Source organism: Drosophila montana, unplaced genomic scaffold (assembly GCF_035044405.1).
Source record: "Drosophila montana isolate Dmon_TW-CO22-7 unplaced genomic scaffold, ASM3504440v1 contig_402_1, whole genome shotgun sequence".
Lineage (NCBI taxonomy): Eukaryota > Metazoa > Arthropoda > Insecta > Diptera > Drosophilidae > Drosophila > Drosophila montana.
Genome location: NW_026998739.1, coordinates 5,033,350 through 5,053,594, shown reverse-complemented (window position 1 = coordinate 5,053,594; position 20,245 = coordinate 5,033,350). Strand labels below are relative to the sequence as shown.

The 20,245-nt window shown below is 35.7% G+C and overlaps 2 protein-coding genes across 3 annotated transcripts in view; one reads left to right on the top strand and one right to left on the bottom strand.

Moving 5' to 3' along the window:
- LOC135439118 (neuroguidin) overlaps positions 1 to 20,245 on the bottom strand; it is a 71,657-nt gene that overhangs the window by 35,864 nt on the left and 15,548 nt on the right. The window lies entirely within an intron of this gene.
- On the top strand, positions 6,419 to 19,848 carry LOC135439089 (ABC transporter G family member 20). Of its 2 annotated transcripts, none has more exons than XM_064697716.1 (10): positions 6,419 to 6,565; positions 15,323 to 15,509; positions 15,606 to 16,028; positions 16,094 to 16,187; positions 17,036 to 17,382; positions 17,454 to 17,863; positions 17,935 to 18,121; positions 18,895 to 19,160; positions 19,225 to 19,311; positions 19,370 to 19,848. In XM_064697716.1, the coding sequence occupies exons 2-10, from the start codon at positions 15,406 to 15,408 to the stop codon at positions 19,579 to 19,581; spliced, it is 2,130 nt and encodes a 709-aa protein (XP_064553786.1). In that variant the 5' UTR covers positions 6,419 to 6,565; positions 15,323 to 15,405; the 3' UTR covers positions 19,582 to 19,848. The 2 variants fall into 2 exon arrangements, with proteins under 2 accessions (XP_064553786.1, XP_064553787.1); XM_064697717.1 differs by lacking the exon at positions 6,419 to 6,565 and adding an exon at positions 6,602 to 6,758.

Genomic DNA, 20,245 nt, shown 5'->3' with positions numbered 1-20,245 from the left:
GCAATTAAATTGTAGCTAAATGCTCTTTAAACATATTCTTAATGCAGCAATTTATGGCAATTAATAGAGATATATCTAAATATTGTTCATTAATAATTCATTTGCAGTCGTTTACGGTTTATAAAACGATTGTTAGGTGTGCTATTATACTCTATGGAAAATAGGTGAATGTAATTACATTTCTATTAAGCCAAAAGAATCGTGATCTGTTTAACTTGTGATCTGTTGACATTTTGTTTATCTACGTAGGGTATGTTAAAGTCGAGCATGCAGAGTTCTAAAGCAGCTCATGTAAAATGTTACATTAAGTTAAAACTTCAAATAGATCTTTCAACATTCCTTCCTACTTGCCATTAAATGGGACTCAATTAAATAAACGCTTCGCTTCGCTGGAGTTGATGTTGTTTTTGTTATTGTTGTTGTTGTTGCCTCATGTCTACGCTGTCTATCAAAATGCCGCAGCTTCATTTCATTTAAACTAATTGAGGCTCATTAAATTGTTTGCACTTTGTTGCTGTTGTTGTTGTTGTTGTTGACAGCGCTGGCAACATTGCTGCCAAGCGCGCATTGGCTGAGCAGCTTCTGAGACATGTTGCTGCGGCGATTAACGCAACATTTGTATTTACAGTTGCATGCTAATTGGGCATGTTTATTAGCAGCTGCTTGTTGCTAGGCCAGCTTGAGAGTTGGAGACATTTAAGAGTTATTTAAGCTGAGCTTTAAAGAGAGCCTGCATTCAGCTTGATCTGCCGTAAAATGACTCATGAAATTGTTGTTGGTGTTGCCAGCGCTCTCAACTTTGTTGCTAAGCGCGCATCGTTCGGGCTGCAGTTGGAAAATGTTGCTGCAGCTTTTAAAGCAACATTTGTATTTAATTGAATTTCTGTGATCAGTTGCTTGTTGCTAAGCTAGCTTAAGAGTAATTCAAGCTGAGCTTTACAGAGAGTCTGCATTCAGCGTGAATGACTATTAAAAGCTTTAAAAGCGGGTTGCCAGGTTGTTGCGAAGAATACTATAAATATGTATGTGCACATACATTTCTATATATATATGTATATGCAGCGTTAACTAATAGCAGGTGCGACTTTTTTGTTATTGCAAATTAGCAGTTAAATAAAGATATGAAATGTAATTCGCAAAAATTTTAATTGATTTGAAGGGTGAAGTTTTTTTATTTATGGCTTTATTTTTAAGCTGGTTATTAGTACTTGCACCATTTAGTCGTTAATTAACTGAGCTCATGTCTTCAGATAATTAATTAAAATATATAAATTACATTTTATATTAATATTGTTATCGGCATTCTAATTTACAACGCGCGACTTGAGCTACATCTTAACAATAAACTATTTTAGTAAGGTATTGCGTTATCAAATTAGACAAATATCTAAAACTATCTATCGCATATGTATCCCCGCGGCGATACGATCTTAGATCAATATCTTGATGAGCTAGAAAAGTTACCCAATGTGAAAAATTGTTAAAATTAGACTTGCTGTGCCAACATAAAATCTAAAATACCCCATTAGACAAACCATCAATTTATCGTAATGGAAAACTTTGAGTTTACAATAGCTCGAATAATTGGTAACTTTGTAAAACTCAACCTTGAACCGCAGCAGCAGAGGCGGAAAAACATAAAAAACTCAGTTAACAAATTTTTGTGGCATAAAAACAAAAATAATGTTAGACGCTAAAGATAAGAGCAAAAGCTATTAAAATTAATTTAGCAACAATATTTAATTACGCTTTAATAATTGCAGCGATATCAATTGCAAAACAAGCCGCAGACACGAAAAGAACGGGCAAAGAAAATGCGATGAATACGAAAAAGATAACCAAAACACAATTTCCTTTTAAACATGACCACAAAAAGTCATTTAACACGCTTAATGAAAAATATAATTTAATTCAAAATTAAATTGAAAATATTGCCAAGTGTATTAAAAGACTGCGACAATAGCACAATAAACTCATAAAATATTACAAAACTTTATAACCTCGTTGCCTATTGGCAAGCGAAGAGTCAATTAAAGAGCGAGCCACGCAGAGTGAAAGAGAGCGAGAGAGAGAGAGAGGGAGAGAGAGGTACTCAATTTAAAGAGCGCAGCACAGTTGCATTTTACATTTGTTCATATTTTGTTTATGTTCAAATTTCGGCAATGAAGCATAAATGCATAAATGCAACCATGAGTCGACTTGTGAATACTCTATAATGTACACTCAATTTTAAAATAATTAATTTAATTCGCTGATAAATTAAGTAATTAATTTCGAGTCTAAATTATTTTAAAGTTCAAGCAATGAAGCTCACAAAGGCCACAAGTCGCACTTTAAATACTCCAACTTGGTTAAAACGTCTCATATTAGTTTTAGTTTATTTAGTTATTTAATTATTTTGGGAATTTAAGCTATAATATATAGCTGACAATTTTCATTGTATTTCCAATTGTGTACTACGATCAATTAATAATTTTTAGCACACTGTAGTGGGACCTTAAATAAAATGAATTAATGCATAATATGAATAAATTATCAATTAATTACCTAATTAATGATTAAATATTTAAAATTTTAATTATTATCAAAAAATATGTATATGTTATTTTTTTTATATTATTTTATATTTTATTGATTTGTTTTATAAAAACAAATTTTAATGAAATATAAATATTAAATAAAATATTATTTTTATGGACGTTTTATATATATGAATATTTAATAGTTTATTTATTTAATTTTAGTTTTAAGTATTTTAAAAATTCTTATTATTGTGATCAGTAATTGAACAAAATGTTTATATTTTGTATTATTTAAATAATAGATGTTAAATATTTATATATATATATACATAAATATATAATATGAATAATAAGAATTACCCAATTAATTGTTTTACTTTATTTTTTTAATTATTAAATCAATATATAGAATATTTAAAAAGATATTTTTTATAAAACACTAATTATTGTGATTATTAAATCAATAAATTATTTATATTTATATATATTTTATTTTAATATATTTGTAATACTTTGTTTTAAAATATTAATAATTATAAATATTAAGTTAAAAAGATTAACATTTAAAATTTTTATTGATATTTCAAATTTTATAATTTTTAAATGTTGTATTAATTTTCTTCAATTTAATTGCAGCTGCAACAAACTGCTTGACAAACTGACTGTAGCTACTGTAAGGGCATACGCTGACCCTAAAGAGTGCGTCAGTTGTGCAGAGGCGGGCTAGTTAACCAATTGCACAACCAACGACAACAACAACAACAGCAGCAACAACAACGACGAAAAAATACTTTGCGACATTTCTGTTTTCGGTGCTTTAACCAAAAATTACGCGTCCGTCTGCCTAAACGCAGCTATTTGTTGGGCTCCGCCGATCAATAAGACAGCCGACGGGCAGCGGGACGGACGGACGGATCGACGGAGGGAACGAACAGGTGAGCCGCGTTCAACACACCCAAAGTGGGTTAATTTGTAGTTGTTGTTGTTGTTGCTGCTGCTGTTATTGGCTCTCTGATAACAGCCGTGCAAACTTGAGCGGCGGCGCGGGGGGGCGGGCAATGGGACTGCGAGCCGAAACGTGGTCGCTTGCGCAGTCGCAGTCGCAGCCGCAGCCGCAGCCGCGTCAAGGTCGGCTATTGTAAAAGAAAGCGCCAGCGCTGGCCTTGAACACGAAAACAAATGTTAAAGCGTTGCCGATGAAGAAGATGGAGATGAATCTGAAGTAGAAGAAGAAGAAGAAGCAGCAGCAGCAGGCGCCACTCGAAAGGTAAAGTAAAGCAAAACTAAAGATGATGCTGTGAATGCAGAAAACTATGTTCGCCTCTCGACTCTCGAGTTCGAGTGTAGCTGCTCTCACTGTATTTCCATTCAAATTGATTGAATGAAAGGGTATATTAGTTTTCTGCTATTGTATGTGACAGGCAGAAGAAGTAGTTGGATTGAATGCAGAAAACTGCGTTCGACTCTCGAGTTCAAGTTTAGCTGCTCTCTCTATTTCCATTGAATTTTACTGTAATTAGGGTATTTTAGTTTTGCGCTAGTGTATGTGAAAGGCAGAAGAAAAAGTTAAGTTGAATGCAGGAATCTAAGTTTGCCATTCGAGCTTAGCTGCTCTCTCTTTATCCACATTGCAATTGATTAAAAAAAGGGTATATTAGTTTTGTGTTAATGATTAATTAAAAAAAGGGTATATAAGTTATGTGTTAATGTATGTAACAGGCAGAAGAAGAGAAAGAAGAAGTTGTCTGTCTGTGTAAAATCTCGGCAAATACTTACTAAAGCTACAAATAAGAAATTTAAGATATAAATGTTCGTATATATTATGGAGCACGAGCTTGTCTTTTATATAGCCTCCCATTTTAACAAACTGGATAAATATCGATATTGAAACAAGCTCAGAACTCGAAAACTATTAGATATTGATAGGTAGGTTCGCGTGTAATTTGCATAGCTTTAAAGTATTTAACTTTTTGTGAAGCTTCATGCTTCCCCTTTCCCTTTGAAAAATATTAATTTTTTAAATTACCACATTGTGTTTTGGTATCTGCGCACATTAAGCTGTCATATTTAAGATCTGCAAGTTTCATGCAGATCGCAATGTAAATACTCGAGTTATTTAAGACTGCATTTCACATAGTGCGGGGCAAAGGCAAGAAGCGCCTTCTACAGGGTATAACCCAGTCGAGCTGTTGCTTTTGGAGCACTCTTGCTGGTGCTGGTGAGGGTTTCGGCTTGTTTTGCATAGAAATAAATGTTTTGAGTGCGCGTATCGCAAGATTCGAGTGTCGTCGTCTCATAAACGTTATGCTTGGGTAAGATAATGGGCCAGCGAAATATTTTTCGAACCAATTCATTTGGCGAACTTGTGCAACAGCCAAATGCAAAAACCATAACAAGACGGACACAATACAGCCGCAAGCATCTCACAATATTTTGCAAAACAAGAGAAAAACCAAAGAAATAAAACCCGAATCTGAGACGCGCAGCGTTGTAAAAACAAAAAAAAAAAAAAAATACAACAAAATTGGGGTTAAATGGGAAACAAATGGGTTAATTTACATGCCCAAGCCCAAAAGCAAATTGGGGCAAAGTGCAACCAGAAACTGGAAATGATATTACAAGACACGTGGATTAAATCAAAAGGCAAATGGAAGCGCATTCCGAACAGCTGTTTGACTGCGCGTAAACCAGTTGAGAATTATTAGCACAGTTGTCGTCATTTACAATGATTGATCATTTGCAATTTAATGCAAAGTTTTCTATAGTCAACTGCTGTCAATTGTTACAACAGTTAATAAATGCAACGGAAAAGATTATTTACAAGTATAATTACAACATTTTGCGGTAACTAAAAGCGAAATGATTAAAATCTTTTATTTATTGGATTGCAAGAAGCCCAATTGCTCTCTCTTAACTTATCTATTTAACCTCTTAAAGCAAACAGACTTTGGAGCCAACTTAGTTGGGCTTAAGGTGATAAATACAAAGTTTATGAAATAGTTGTTTGGGCCGAAACGACAAAGCAAAGTACGCCTATTATATGTTTTTAGTCAAAAGCTTCCTTATATGTGTCTGACATTTGCTCCCCACCTTTTTGGGCCCGCCGCACGCTACATTAACTTTTAAGCCCACGAGTCTGGGAAAAGGTCGGCAATTCAGATGATGTCTTAAAATAGATTTAATTAGGCTCATTTTAATTTTAGCAAATGTCTTTGCATGCCAATAATAATTCGAATTGAAGGAAATCACGTGAATAGCGGCAGGGGAATATGGGCGGAAATTATCTGAGTGTACGCGTTGCGACAATTGTTCTAATGCCATGTTGATATTGTGAAGCATACAATTCAATTGATAATTCCAGCATTAAAATGATCCAAAACTTGGCTACAAAAGCAATTGACAGACAGTTCAGTTAGGGAACGTTAGCCTAGCAATGAGGCCTTATATAACAAATTAAATGCGCACTTAAGCCGCCAATCAAAGAGACACTCACCATAGAATAATAATTGCTATCAATGATTTGCATACCTGTAAAGAAGTAGATTGAAAATTGAAAATTATTAAACAAGTTAAATATATGTACATAAACTTAAGGGCATATTCTCTGAACTGATTATTAGAACTTGCCAGGGGCAAAAAAAAAAAGGTGACTTGAAATATTGAACAAATAAATTAAATAATAAATAAATAAAAATATATATGACAAGTTCGTAAAACATTTTTGCTGTGGCGCATTAATTAATTTTATTTTACGTTTTTTAATTTATATTCTTTTTATTTTATTTTCGTTCTACGATTTATCCTGTTTTTTACTTGAAGTAGTCACAAAAAAATTACATTTAAATTTCAACTCTTTTTTTTTCTACGTTCGCCGTTTTAAAAGCGTCGACAAAGCGTCGTTAAAGCGCCGCGAAAGCTGCGCGGCCGCAAGTCCAAATCGCAGAGCTGAGCTTGCGAGCGGGCCCGAGTTCGCTTTCTGCGCTCAGTCGACAAACGGAGCTTGGCCGCGACACTTGGTTTAAGCGGAAGCGTCAACGTTAACGGTACATATACAAATACACACACATACACACACACACACACACACACAGACAAACGCGCGAAGCCGCCAAACTTGGTAGTCAGTCGGCGAAAAGCGAGAAAAAGAAATAGAGCTGAAAGAAGAAAATTGCAACACGAACAACAGCAGGCGCGAGCTCAAGGAGAAGTTGGTTAGAAGAGCGCTCAAGCTGAATGGTACGCAGCGTTAAAGAAACAATTTCAAAAAGAAAATTACAGTTTTAATCAATCTTAAGAGCAGAAACTCGTGAAAAAAATATTAAAAAAAAAAAAAAAAATGGAATTACATTTTTATGCAAAAACAGCTCAAAAACATATATAAAAAAAATTATTACAACTTAAAAAAAATTAAGTTAAGTTGCAGTTTTTGATCGCAAAAGTTTCCGCATTTTAAATTAGTCAGCTGTTTTTTGTGGTTGCCTACATCAAAATATTTTCTTGAACACAAACAAAAATACAAGAAAAATTACAAAGCAAAACGAAAGACTTAAGACACAAACTTGCGCGTGTGCAGCAGCAAGTGAAGTGTGCGCCCGTGTGTATGCGTGTGTGTGTGTGCATATAATTTGAGTATGTGTGTGCGTTTTTGATTGACCAACAATATAAAGCAAAGCAATGTTAAAAACAAGAAGAAGCCAGCCCTGAGGCCAAGCGCAAAGAAGTTATTTGAAACTGTTTCGTTTCGTTTCGTTTCATTTCGGTTTGTTATGTGTTCATCTGCCAGCGAAAAGTGCAATAAAAATAAAATGATGTTAAAAACTTAATATTAAAACACACACACACACAGACAGACTGAACTTCACGAGGCGCCTTTGCTACTGGTTAACTGCCTTTCTGTTTGTTTTTCCATACAACAAATTTCGTAAAATTTTTTTTTTTTAAAAAGATGAACTTAAGCATGTATGGGAAATGGCATATTGTTGGCGGGGCCACCCCCCCCCCCCCCTCCCGCTCTCTCTGTCTCACCACCACAACGGGGAATTGGGCAATGCAAAATATTGCAACAGACAATGACTGCCTTATAAATATGTGTATATATATCTTTATGTGAGCTGCAGCTTCAGCTTGATTTGTCTGAAGAGTGTCCGGCATGCTGACTTAAGAGCGGCCGAATTGTATTAATTGCAGAGAAGTTTACATATAAGGCCGGGACCTACTTTGCAGTTAAGGAAAAATCTCAAAGCACAGACTAGAGTTCTCTTTAAATAGAAGTTCTCCTAATAAGGCCATGTCCTATATACAGTTAAGGCAATGTCTCAAAGCATAGACTAGAGTTTTTTCTTTTTTTTTCCCCTTTGACAGAAGTTCATCAAGTATAAGGCTTGGATCTATATACAGTAAAGGAAATATCTCAGGGCACATGCTTGAGTTTTCTTTTAATTATCACTTTGAGAGGAGTTACCCTTTCAGTTCGTATTCTTCATACAAGAGCATTGTTTTTCCCTTTGGGATAAGTTCACCAGGCTTGAATCTTTATGCACTTCAGAAAAAATCTCAAAGCACATTCTAGATTTTTCTTAGTTTATCCCCTCAACAGCCATGGCAAGTTTTCTTGCTTCATAACCCACTTTTATCGTCAGATGGTCATTTACCGCATACACAGACATTTTGCTTTATCATGCCTTTCTAGCCAAGTACTGAGGGCTTCGTTACATGTGCAAAGGTGCAAAAAAAAAAGTAACACAGAAAATAAACAAGTCAGAGAAATAAAACAAAACTGATGTAAAAAACAAAACCAAACAAAACGTTAAAGAAAATGCAAAGCGAATAGCACAAATTATAATCAAAGAAACGAAGAAAAATTAAAAACTCATGTGCTCAGCAAAGAGCTAAATATATTTGGCCAACGGACTTGGTAACACGCCGAAGATCATTCACTTTAAGGTTTTTCGCATAAGAAACATTTATTAATAAAAAACCGAAATCAAGAGAATTTAATGAAAAAGCAGTTTAGAAACTTTATAAAATAATATTATAACTAGTTCAAAGGCGGCAAATATTTTTTTGGAATATATAATGCTGGTTTTTGCGACCTTTTTATTTTTAAATATTTATTTAGCTGGCTTGAGGTCTTGAATACATTCTGGAATTTATTTTTCATTCATCTTCATACATATTTTGTTGTCTTTAATAAAGCTGGCCGCTCGACCAACAGGAACAAGTTATAAAAAATAAAAGTGACCAGCTTTTCAAGAACCTCTCAGTTATATCATCATCAGACTCTAGATTTTCTTTAGATGTCATATATGTATATATACAACTTTTTGTGCCTTGAATTCTAGACTAGATTGATTTCCCCTTATGCAAAGTTCAAATGAGAAAAAAATATATATAACATATTTTAAATAATAAACGAATGCAATATATATAATATATATCTTTAAATCTTAAACAATGCAATAAACTTAAAAAAAAAATCTACAACTTTTATTCCTTGAATTTCTGACCTAATTGATTTTCCTTTGTGAAAAGCCCAAATATGAAAAATTGATATTGAAACTATTAAATGGTACAAATATATTAACTAGCTTAAAAAATGTACAAGTATTTTTCAAATAAAGCCCACAGACGCTTTAAGAAAATATAAAAAAAATAAAATTTATAAACTATAAATTTATAAATAAACTTATAATTTATATTTTGGAGAGTTCAATTTAAGATCATTTGTCAAATGAACTTGATTTAGGAATAATGCCGAATGAGATATGAAGATCAATTTTTGATAGATATCATTTATAAAAATGTTAAAGATATAGTTTCGATTTTGTGCCTTAACTATTGTTGTTTGTTGTCTAATATAATTTAAAATAGCTTGTGGTATTTTAAGCCGAACGACAACAGCTGCAAATAGTATTCCTTTGTGCAAAGCGCACTTACAATTTTAATTTTCACAATTTTATAAAGTGTAAATGATGTAAACAGTACACACAACTAGCTAGAGACAGCTGTTGTTGTTGTTGTTGTTGTAGTTGTTGTTGGTGTTGCAGCTTGGCCGAAATGATTGTTGCTGGATTATATAAGAAGTGGCCATGCCACAAACCGAAACTGTAGCCAGAGCAAGAGCTGAAGCAAGAGAAAAAGCGAGAGAGAGAGAGAGAGGGATGTTGAAAGAGCGGAAGAGCGAGGGGGGGAGAGCGTGGCCAGCTGCTAGCAGCGCAACTGGTGACAAGCGAAAAGGAAGCAACTGCCGACGAATTCAGCGATCGACAACAGCTGCGGCTGCAACATGTTGCACGTACTAAATACCCACTAACATTGCAGCAAGCGCTGTGATTTTCGGCTGTGGCAGCTTTAATAAGCCGTTTTAGCTGCATTTAACAGGCTGTCCGAGGGTGGGCGTGGTCGTCGCCACAACCAAGTTCTTTCCGCTGCGAAAGCAAAAGCAGCTTGTTGTGATTTTTATTTGATTTTTTTTTCTGTTTTTTTTCTTTAACGGGGGCGCAGCTCAGGGCCCCATTTTGGCGCGGTGCAAGCATTGCAAAAGATTTGCAAATTTGCAAATTAAATTCGTTGCATATGAGCAGCAAAATGCACACACACACACACACACACACACACACACACACACACATCGATATGGCTTGGCGCATATTGCAAACAATTTTTGGAACAGCAATTGGCATTTCTGGCGTTAACGTTAACGTCGACTTTGACGCCGACTGCTGCGCTTGCTCTAACCAGTTGGCAACCTTGGCGTTGTTTTGTTTTCGGCGCTGTGCTTTGCGTTTATTATTATTTTTTTTTTTTTTTTGGTATTTATTTTGGGTTTTTTTTTTTAATTTTTATTTTAAACTTGCACTGGGTATGCGCATTTTGACTAGCAGTTAGTTACATCAAGAGTTCAGTTGGGTTTTGTGTCGGTTTGTGTCAAAGTTTTGTTAATCAAATAAAACTTCTGTTTTACATCTGAAATGGGGATACATTTATAAACTGCTTATATAATATATAATAAATAAATTAAACTCCATGCTTAGGTAGTTGATCAATTTTAATGTTTATTAACAAATTTATTTGCATTTATTATAGAAGGGCACTCAGTCACGACTTAATCCAGTTTTTATACCCTTTGAACCCTCTGCCGAGACTATCTAGTCATATTCCTCAGTTCTTCCGTCTACTTTGATCCCGAAAACTACAAACGCTAAAGACTTGACATTTGGAATATATATATTTCTCTATACCAAACGCAGATAAGCCTAAAATGTTTCTTCGATAACTCGTATTCATTTTCATAATATAGATAAATATCAATTTTAAGACTTGGTTTTTTGAGCATATCTCGAAAACTTTAAGAGTTATATGCACCAAATTTGGTAAGCAGGTTTTTGTTAAGTATATAAAGTTAAAGAATATTTCACTTACTGAATACCTCCCCCACAATTGTTATAATCACATTTTCAAAGCTAGAGCCTTCCGCTTTGGTATGCACACACTTTTTAGCGACATATTCAAGCACTGAAAATTTCAAAGAGATCGAACTACAGACACCGAAGTTAAACAAGTACGCTTTGCTCATAAAGAAGGCCCAAAGCGCAGCTGCCGCTTGCAGCTCGCTAAAATGTTTGTAATGACAGCTTATCGCTTGATTCAGGGTATTCCCTAGTCGAACACTTCCGCCTAGAGCACCCTTACTTGATTTTTTTAAGCCGCATCAAAATTACACAAAATGTGGTTTTATTTGTGACGCATTTGCGTCGTATTTAATGTGGGAATCTTTATAATGGCAATTTCACAAAATGCGCCACAATTTTCGCGCCTCTCTTTTGGGCTCGATAAATAAAGAAAAGAAAAGAAAAGAAAACATCATATCAACCGAAAAATTGTTGTCCTTTGCGTCATCTGTGACAATGTTAAGCAAACAACAAAACAACTGCAAATATTCAAAGTTAACAACAGATACGTAAATTTATGACCACGAATTTGTGTTACTAACCTTACTCAATTTTTTTTTTCGAGCAAGCTTTTATCTTATTTTTATTTATTTTTTTTTGGTTTTTAATGTTTTTCGAGTTTGACTTTCGAACGTTTTATGGTCATTTTGTGTGTGCGTGTGTGTGTGTTGTTGTTGTTTTTGCCATTATAACTGTTGCTGCTGTTGTTGCCAGTCGTCTAGTTAGCCGGCTCATTTGATTATGTATCTAAGAGATGCAGAGATATCAAAGAGAGCTGTTTGTCTGTGGCATATGGCCAATGACGGATATCAACCGAACATGAGCTGGCACTCTAAGTGGGTCAAAGTCTGACAGCGAGGCCATTAATTTTTGAACAGGAGTTGCCGCCAGTCTAAAACTTAGCGAACTAATTAAATTAATTACCCTGTTAAGTGCGTATAAATAATTAGAGTTACATTTTACAAAGACTTTAAAAAAATGTTTGATTGGGTCAAATATAATGGGTTTAGATAAATTAAATATAAATATAGTAAAGTGCTCATAAATAATTTGTGCAGCTAAAAGAAGTTAATAAAAGTATTTAGAAACATTCACAGGCATTCACATAATTCATATCATTTTTTTTTAAATAAAAATAATAATAATTAAAAAAAAAATGTTATGTGAGATTCAGACATTAGAGTAAAAGCGAGATGTGGCTCAACAGACGTAGCTTAACAGAGACTTAACATAATGTTAAATTGTCTCATTTCCAGCACATAACATATAACTACTGGATGTGAGGGATTGTACGCTTAAAATGTATTGTACACTTTTCCAAGCGTAAACCTTTTCTATTATTCCAATTTCTATAACATATAAATATTTTGAGAATCTGCTGGGTTAAGTACTTTACGTCAAGAACGAAGAGGAATATTTTCTCCCTAGAACCTATTAATCGTACTCTCCGTACTCCAATATATTACAAGCTGTTATCTCTCACGATTATAGGCAAGTTGTTTGGAGTATAGATTAAATATTTAAAGCACATAAATGAAAATGTGAGTCACAGAAAAAATTATGAAATTTAAAGAAGCTTTTGCGTTGAGAAAATCTAACGAAAGTCAATATAAGAAGACGTCTCTAGAATATTATTATTTTTGGCTATCAATCAAATAAGCCAGTTAAAATGAGCCCGCATGTCCGCGCCTACCTTTTCTTCAATAACAATTTCTAAGCACTTCTCGTTTACCTGTGCATTTCACAGTCCATTTCACAAAACTTGATTTGCTTATTCTGACTGCATTTTCTTGACGTTGATATATCTAAAGATATGTGGGAAGGTATACGTATAGATATATATGGATATATATATATATAGATACATAAGAATTGTATGAGTATTGTATGAGTGTGTATATTTGGGTATTCGTTTTCATGATTGTTATTCAAGACACTTTGTGTCTTTCCATGTGCGCACCGTCATTTAATTTTTCCGTGTTGTCATTGTCCGAGTGCCCCACGTTCTGAGCACCTTTTGCAATTTGCATTTACGGACATGCATAAATAATGTAAGTTAAGTGAATTTCACTTGTACAGCTCGCACATTGTTTATACGTACTATCTGTAACTGTTGTCAATATTTGCTGAATCTGTTCGAGTTCCAGTTCGAGTTTCGTGTTTTTTTTAAGTTTTGTTTTCCCGGCAAAACCTCAATGACCCGCGGCGAGCTAAAAGCTTGAAGGTTCTTCTCAGAAACCTCATTACGTTCGCTTATTTGCGAATTTATACAGCCAATTCTTATTGGTAAACATGCATATATTACAAATATATAACCTTCAAGCGAGCTAATGAGGTTAGCAGTTAGCTAAAGAATATGAAGACGAAGCTTGAAGCTAACTCTAGTACATTATATACATCTATGCAGTTCTTCGCGCAGCTCAGAAGATGACAATTTATTTTAATAATAATTATATTTTAGTTAAAAATGTAATTCTACGAATGTTACGCAGTTGTAAAAACAAATAATTGTTTTAGACTATTGCAAATTCAATTCTCTATAAACTTAGAGGGTTTTCGAAAACTAATACAACTTTGTCAAGAAGCATTTGTGATTATAGAAGACAAATAATGTATTTTTTCTAATAAAATCTTTTAATAATCTTAAACCATTTCTCAAGAAGAGCTTTTGATTCTAGACGACTCAGTTTTCCATTAATATAATTTTGTCTCATTTTTATCCCATTCATTCTAGATATAAAACTTTAATTTCTTTTCTTAAAATAATGCTATTAAAATTAATCATTTGATATCCTTTTAATATTTTCTAAACCTTGATGATTTATTTTACAATATTTTCTATATATATTTTCAATTAAAATCTCTATAATGCCATTTTTTAAGAATATTTGATTCAAACTTAAAGTTTAATAGAATGTTGTCTAATTCTTACTTTAACTAGAGTAATAATTGATCAGAAACCTCCCTAGAAATTATTCATTTAAAAATAATTAATTTTATTTATATTGTTTACGTCTTTTAACAAATCTGAGTTTCAAGAACTTCACAAATAGTTTGGAAAAAAATGTATACCAGAAAAGAGCTTCAAGCTGTTTTAATTTTTAAATTATTCAATTGTATTTAAATAGAACGATTCTTTTGAAGGAAACAGGTTTTTCCAAAAGTCAACAAAATTGAAGAAAATATTTAAATTTCTTGGAAATATAAGACCTTCAAATACAAGATGTCGAAAACGTTGTAAAGTGACAGTCTAAATATTGACTAGTTTATATATCTGAGTTAACAATTTTAAACGTAGACATGGAATCATTATTGATTAACTAATTTTCATGAGCAGCGCATTGTAATGCTCAGCTAAGTGTGGCTTAAATTACAAATTGTGTCTCTAACCAACTAAATCCAATGACATTTTCAAAACAGTTGCGAGGTTCATTAACGTAAGGCAAAAACACGCGATTCATGTTGCCCTTTCTGGTGTCTGTCGTCAGCTGTCAAAACTCAAGTGTAATAATTGCCAGAGAGAAGCTATGCATTTCTATAATTTTTATTATATGAAGCAAAGGTTAATGAAGCGCCACACACTTAAGAATATGACAAAGTTCAGAACGCTTTAGTTGTGGAACTCACTCAGAAAAATTCAAATATATTTTAAAGGGCAATTTAAACATGACAAATGCAAAAGTTGCTGTTAAAGTGAATGTCAAGTGCGTGAAGTGAGAGAGATAAATTTTAATATATATGCAACTTTATGAGTGAAATGAGCTTCAAATTATGCACAGAGTAAAGATTTGAGGGTAATGTCAAACAGGGTTGGGCAAGGATGTTGAAAAACGAAATTTTTCGATATTATATTTGAGTCCCGAAATATAGTAAAAATATTAAGGATTTTTTTGGTATTTCTTGTGTGAATGCAACGCTTAGTTATATATTTTGCATTAACTTCAATTTAAGTTAATTAAACATGGCTACACTGAGAGAAATTAAATTTAAAATAGACTTGCAACGGTTAGATTGAATTTAGAAAACTTCGGATCGAATTTACCTTGCCTCGCCCAACTCCGACAAAGAGTTCATCGAACTTGCGGGCAGATTGAACGCAACAATTCGGCTGGTTAAATTTTCACTTTCGGGCATTCTTTGTATGTGAAAAGTAAAGCTGGCTACTAACAGCGACTGCTTAGAATTTAGCGCCAAGTTAAGGCTGCGATTTTTTGGTCAGCCGGAGCGCTTTGTGTGCCTTGGCACGTGTCTGTCATAAAGCAGCGCCAATCAATAAAACACATAGCCATATAATGATTTATTGACGCAAGTGATAATCCGATTTACTCGTATTCTTTTCGATCCAAACAGCACACAGAGCCACCTCAGAGCGAGTGAGAGAGAGAGAGAGAGAGAGAGAGAGAGAGAGAGGAGAGCAAACAGACAACAGCAAGATGGCGGCCGTTGAAGTGCGCAATGGCTATAAGTACTATGGCTCCAAATCGAATCCCAAGATTGTGCTCAACCAGCTGAACATGAACGTCATGCGCGGCTCCATGTGAGTGGCATTCATAATGAACTCCGATCGACAAACATTTGCTCAATGAATAACTATTCTTCCCTTTTTTTCGCCGCCCTCGCTTGCGCCCTTTAGCTATGGCCTGCTGGGCGCCTCCGGCTGCGGCAAGACTACGCTGCTCTCCTGCATTGTGGGCCAGCGTCGGCTCAACGGCGGCGAAGTGTCCGTCTTGGGCGTTAAGCCCGGCGAACCGGGCAGCGGTGTGCCGGGTTCACGCGTAGGATTTATGCCACAGGAAATCGCTCTGGTGGAGGAGATGAGCGTCAAGGAGACGATCTTCTACTTCGGACGCATCTACGGGCTCACAGACGAGCGCATAAGGGAGAAGTTTAAGCTGCTCAAGGAGCTGCTGCAGCTGCCGCCGGCACGGCAGATGATCAAAGAATGCAGCGGTGGCCAACAGCGACGCTTGTCCTTCGCCTGCGCCATGATACACGATCCCGAGCTGCTCATTCTCGACGAGCCCACGGTCGGTCTCGATCCCATGCTGCGCGAAAAGTACGTATCCATAAAACATATCACATTCTATTCTTTACTATCGAGTACGAATTCTACTTTCACAGAATCTGGGAATTTCTGGTGGAAACGACCAGAAATAGTAAATTGGCTGTGATCATCACCACACATTACATCGAGGAGGCCAAACAGGCCAATTGCGTGAGTTTTATTTACAAATTCAATGCTAGCACTAGATAAATACGAGAGAGTAGGAATGTTGTCGAAGATTTAATACCCTTGCAGACATTTGCCTTACGGGTTTGCAGATATGTGGGAATAGTGAAGATTATAAATGCTAAGTTTGATGAAAATATCTTAGAAAACAGAATATTTTAACCGATTCTTTCTATTTTGCAATTTTATATAGTAGTGCGATCTTCATAAGATTTGGCCTATATACAAGCAGCATTGTTTGATTAGTTTATGATGAGTTTATCTTGATCAACAAAAAAGTTTTCCATACAAGAACCTACTTTTCGACTGATCGTTCCTATGGCAACTATATGATATAGTGGTTCGATCTGGCAATGTTTCAAGACGATATATATTTAAAACTGAGAGACTAGTTGGCATAGAAACAGACAAACGGACATGGCTATATCGACTCGGCTGTTGATACTGATCAGGAATATATGTATATACTTTATGGGGTCGGAGATGTCTTCTTCTATGCGTTAAACATTTTATGATATATATTGTATATATATATTTCTGATAAAGACGATGTACTGAGTCCATTGAACCAAGTCTGTTTCTACGAACGCATCGAACTCGAGAAGTTTAAGAGCTGGACTTGAAATTTGATATATATAAATTGTTTCGATATCTCTTACTATTTGCATGATATCGATAATTATCGATTTTGACACATGGTATTAATACATAAAGCGATACAGACAGCTTTGTTCTATTGTGTTTTGACTATTTTTAATATTACGTATCAGCTGCTCAGACCACCCGACCTATTCCCAGTTTCTTAAATTTAAAATATTTTATCAATTTCTTAGATCGGCCTCATGCGCAATGGCGTGCTGCTGGCCGAAGACACGCCCACAAACATTATGATCCAATTTGGCACACAATCCATTGAGGATGCGTTTCTCATACTCAGTCAGCGTCAGGGCAATGAGGATCAGCTGGCGCAGATCATTGATCATAACAGAAACCAGGCGTTGCCCGTCGCGGCGCTGCCAACTGAGGTGATCGATGTCCATGACACGCCCACAGCCGAGAAGCCGCCCATACCGTACGAGGAGACACCTAACGAGAATCGCAAAAAGATATTCTTTACGACCAAAGGACGTCTCAAAGCGCTGATGACCAAGAACTTTGTGCAACTCTTCAGGCAGCCCTCGTAAGTGCCAGTTGATTTTAGAACAAAAGTTGGCAGCATCTTTTTAACCGAATTCTTCATCTGTCGCTTAGTGGCATCATTTTCATGCTGATGTTTCCCATCATACAATTGTCCTGCTTCTATCTGGCCATCGGCAAAACGCCCACAAATCTCGAGCTTGGCGTCTATTCCGGCGAGGTGGAGAGCTATTCCGAATGCTTTGATGACAATCTGAAGACCATTTACAAGGCCAACGATAGCTGCCATTTCCACAAGCTCTCCTGTCGCTACATACGCGAACTGGGCGACGATGTGGCCACCAGAAAGTATTATTCGACCGAAGCGGCTGCTTTGGCGGATGCCAAACGCGCCCTCACCGTCGGCTACATATATTTCGCGCACAATTTCAGCGATTCGGTTTACGAACTCATCGAGGATGGGGTTCATGCCAGCGACGGGGCCGTTGACCATGCCGAGCTGACCGTGCACATCGATATGACGGGTGAGTAGTCGGCGTGATTATGGCTAAATAGAGCTCCTGGGGTTATAATTATTCAAATTTCGCCTCTACAGATCAACAGGTGGCGTACTTTATGCAACGCAAGCTGCGCGACAAGTTTAGCACCTTTATGAACAGCGTTGTTCAGGACTGCAATGTCTCGGCCGCCCTGGTCAAATTGCCCGTGCAGTTCCAGGATCCCATCTACGGCAGTGCGGACATTGAGTTTCAGCAGTATTGTGCGCCCGGCGTGGTCATGACGTGAGTATATGATTACGGCTAAAAGCCGAAGTATTTCGTCGCCAGATTTTCCATGTATCCTAAAGGGTTCACAACCGAAACCAGCAACTATTTCTGCATCAAAATTGATTTCATTTAAAATGCAAAATTGAGCTCAAAAAAATGCAATTATTTGCCATTTTTAAATAGAGATCGAATTGTATATAAAACTATATGAGTAACCAAATTGTGAACTAAGAGAAAAGAAAAACTAAGAAGGAGAAAGCGCATATTCAAAAACCACACCGCCAGGCAGGGTGCTGGTTCAAGCCATCAATATAAAAGCATTTGAAAGCACTTATCATATAATGATTAATCGATATATAATACATTCGATAACACTAGAAATCGATCGATAGTATCGATATGTATAAAAGGACTTGCACAATATTGTCGTTAACTTTCTAAATTATAAACTCTAAAACTCTTAGTAACCTTAACCTTGTTCAATATTCATATAATGATTATGAGTAGCCTAGCAGTACACGAAGTTGTGCATCATATATCGATTAATCGTTATATAAAACTGTCGATAGCATTTGATATTTATCGATTATGATTCTATCTAAAAACCTTCCCTTTCTTTAAATCTATTTATTAACTACAATAATTCTGAAGCTGCCAATTCAAACCTTTCGATAAACATGACTGATCGATAGTTATCGATTAATATGAAATTGCATTTGCATAGCTATCATATACAATTTATCTTTGCCTATAACTACCTCCTTAAACTTTCCCACTCTCTTCCTAAGCATGGTATTCTTTCTGGCTACTTTGATGACGGCTGCTGTATTTATTTCGGAGCGCATGGATGGCATTTGGGACAGGACCCTGCTGGCTGGAGTTTCGGCAACCGAAATGCTTTGGGCCCATCTGCTCACCCAGCTGATAATCATGGCACTGCAATCCTTTGAGGTCGTCATGTACATTGGCATCGTATTCGATACGTATAACAATGGAGATACGACCACATTGATTGGACTGCTGACGCTGACAGCTTTCTGTGGCATGTTGTTCGGTAACTAATTGCATATAGATAGCTATATTTTTGCAGAGTTTGAACTGATTTCTGTTTTATGCAGGTCTCTTCATCTCTGTGTTCTGCAAGTCTCACACGGAGGCCAACTTTGTGGCCACTGGAGCCTTCTACCCGATGATCATACTCTGCGGTAGGTTTTCGCATAACTCAAGTAATTCCTTTTAGGATTTTTAATGCATCCTTTTTAGGTCTGCTGTGGCCGTTGGAGAGCATGCCGCGCTTTCTGCAGGATCTGGTAATGGTGCTGCCCTTTACCATACCCTCGATATCGGCGCGCAATGTCATCGAGAAGGGCTGGAGCATTACCAACGCGAAGGTCTACAATGGTTTTCTCGTGATGGCCGGCTGGACGATCATTTTCTTTGTACTGTGCCTGATAGGCATCAGGCGCAAGGCGTAGTGGGGCTGTATTCAATATTTGGGGTTACCAACTAGAAGTCGTAGCGTATTACAATTTCCCTTTAGGCGATTTTATATATGTATATTGTGTTATAGTATCTATATAATTTAATAATTATCGGAAGCATATCACTCGCATGTCGCAGACTCTCTTTCATCATCAAAATAAAAACTCATTCGATGCATTGTTAGCCAGACTACGTTCGGGTTGCCTAGGGATATCAATAGAGTTGTTGTACTAATAAATGAATGACGTTTTCTTTTTTAATGTATGTACTTAATTCGGCAACCCAATGTTAGATTGGTTTAAAACATCTAAGGTCTAAGGGGTGTCTCACAAAAATATTTATAGTACATAGCACACAACATTTGCATTCATGAACGAAACGTTTGAACATGTACTAAATTTAGTACATTTAGTACATTCTTATTATAATAACAACCTATGTAAATAGCCCAAAATCAGAAAGGGATAGCACATATTTTCATTATAAACAAAAATATGCGTAAGAATTTAGCACGCGTTACACTATACGAACTGTTCTAAAGTGTTGTTCTAAAATGCTAATTCTTTAAAACGAAATTTTACAACTACCAAAAAGACACAAAAACTCAACAAATAAATATTTTAATGGAATATCGAACTAAAAACAACGATTTTTTAT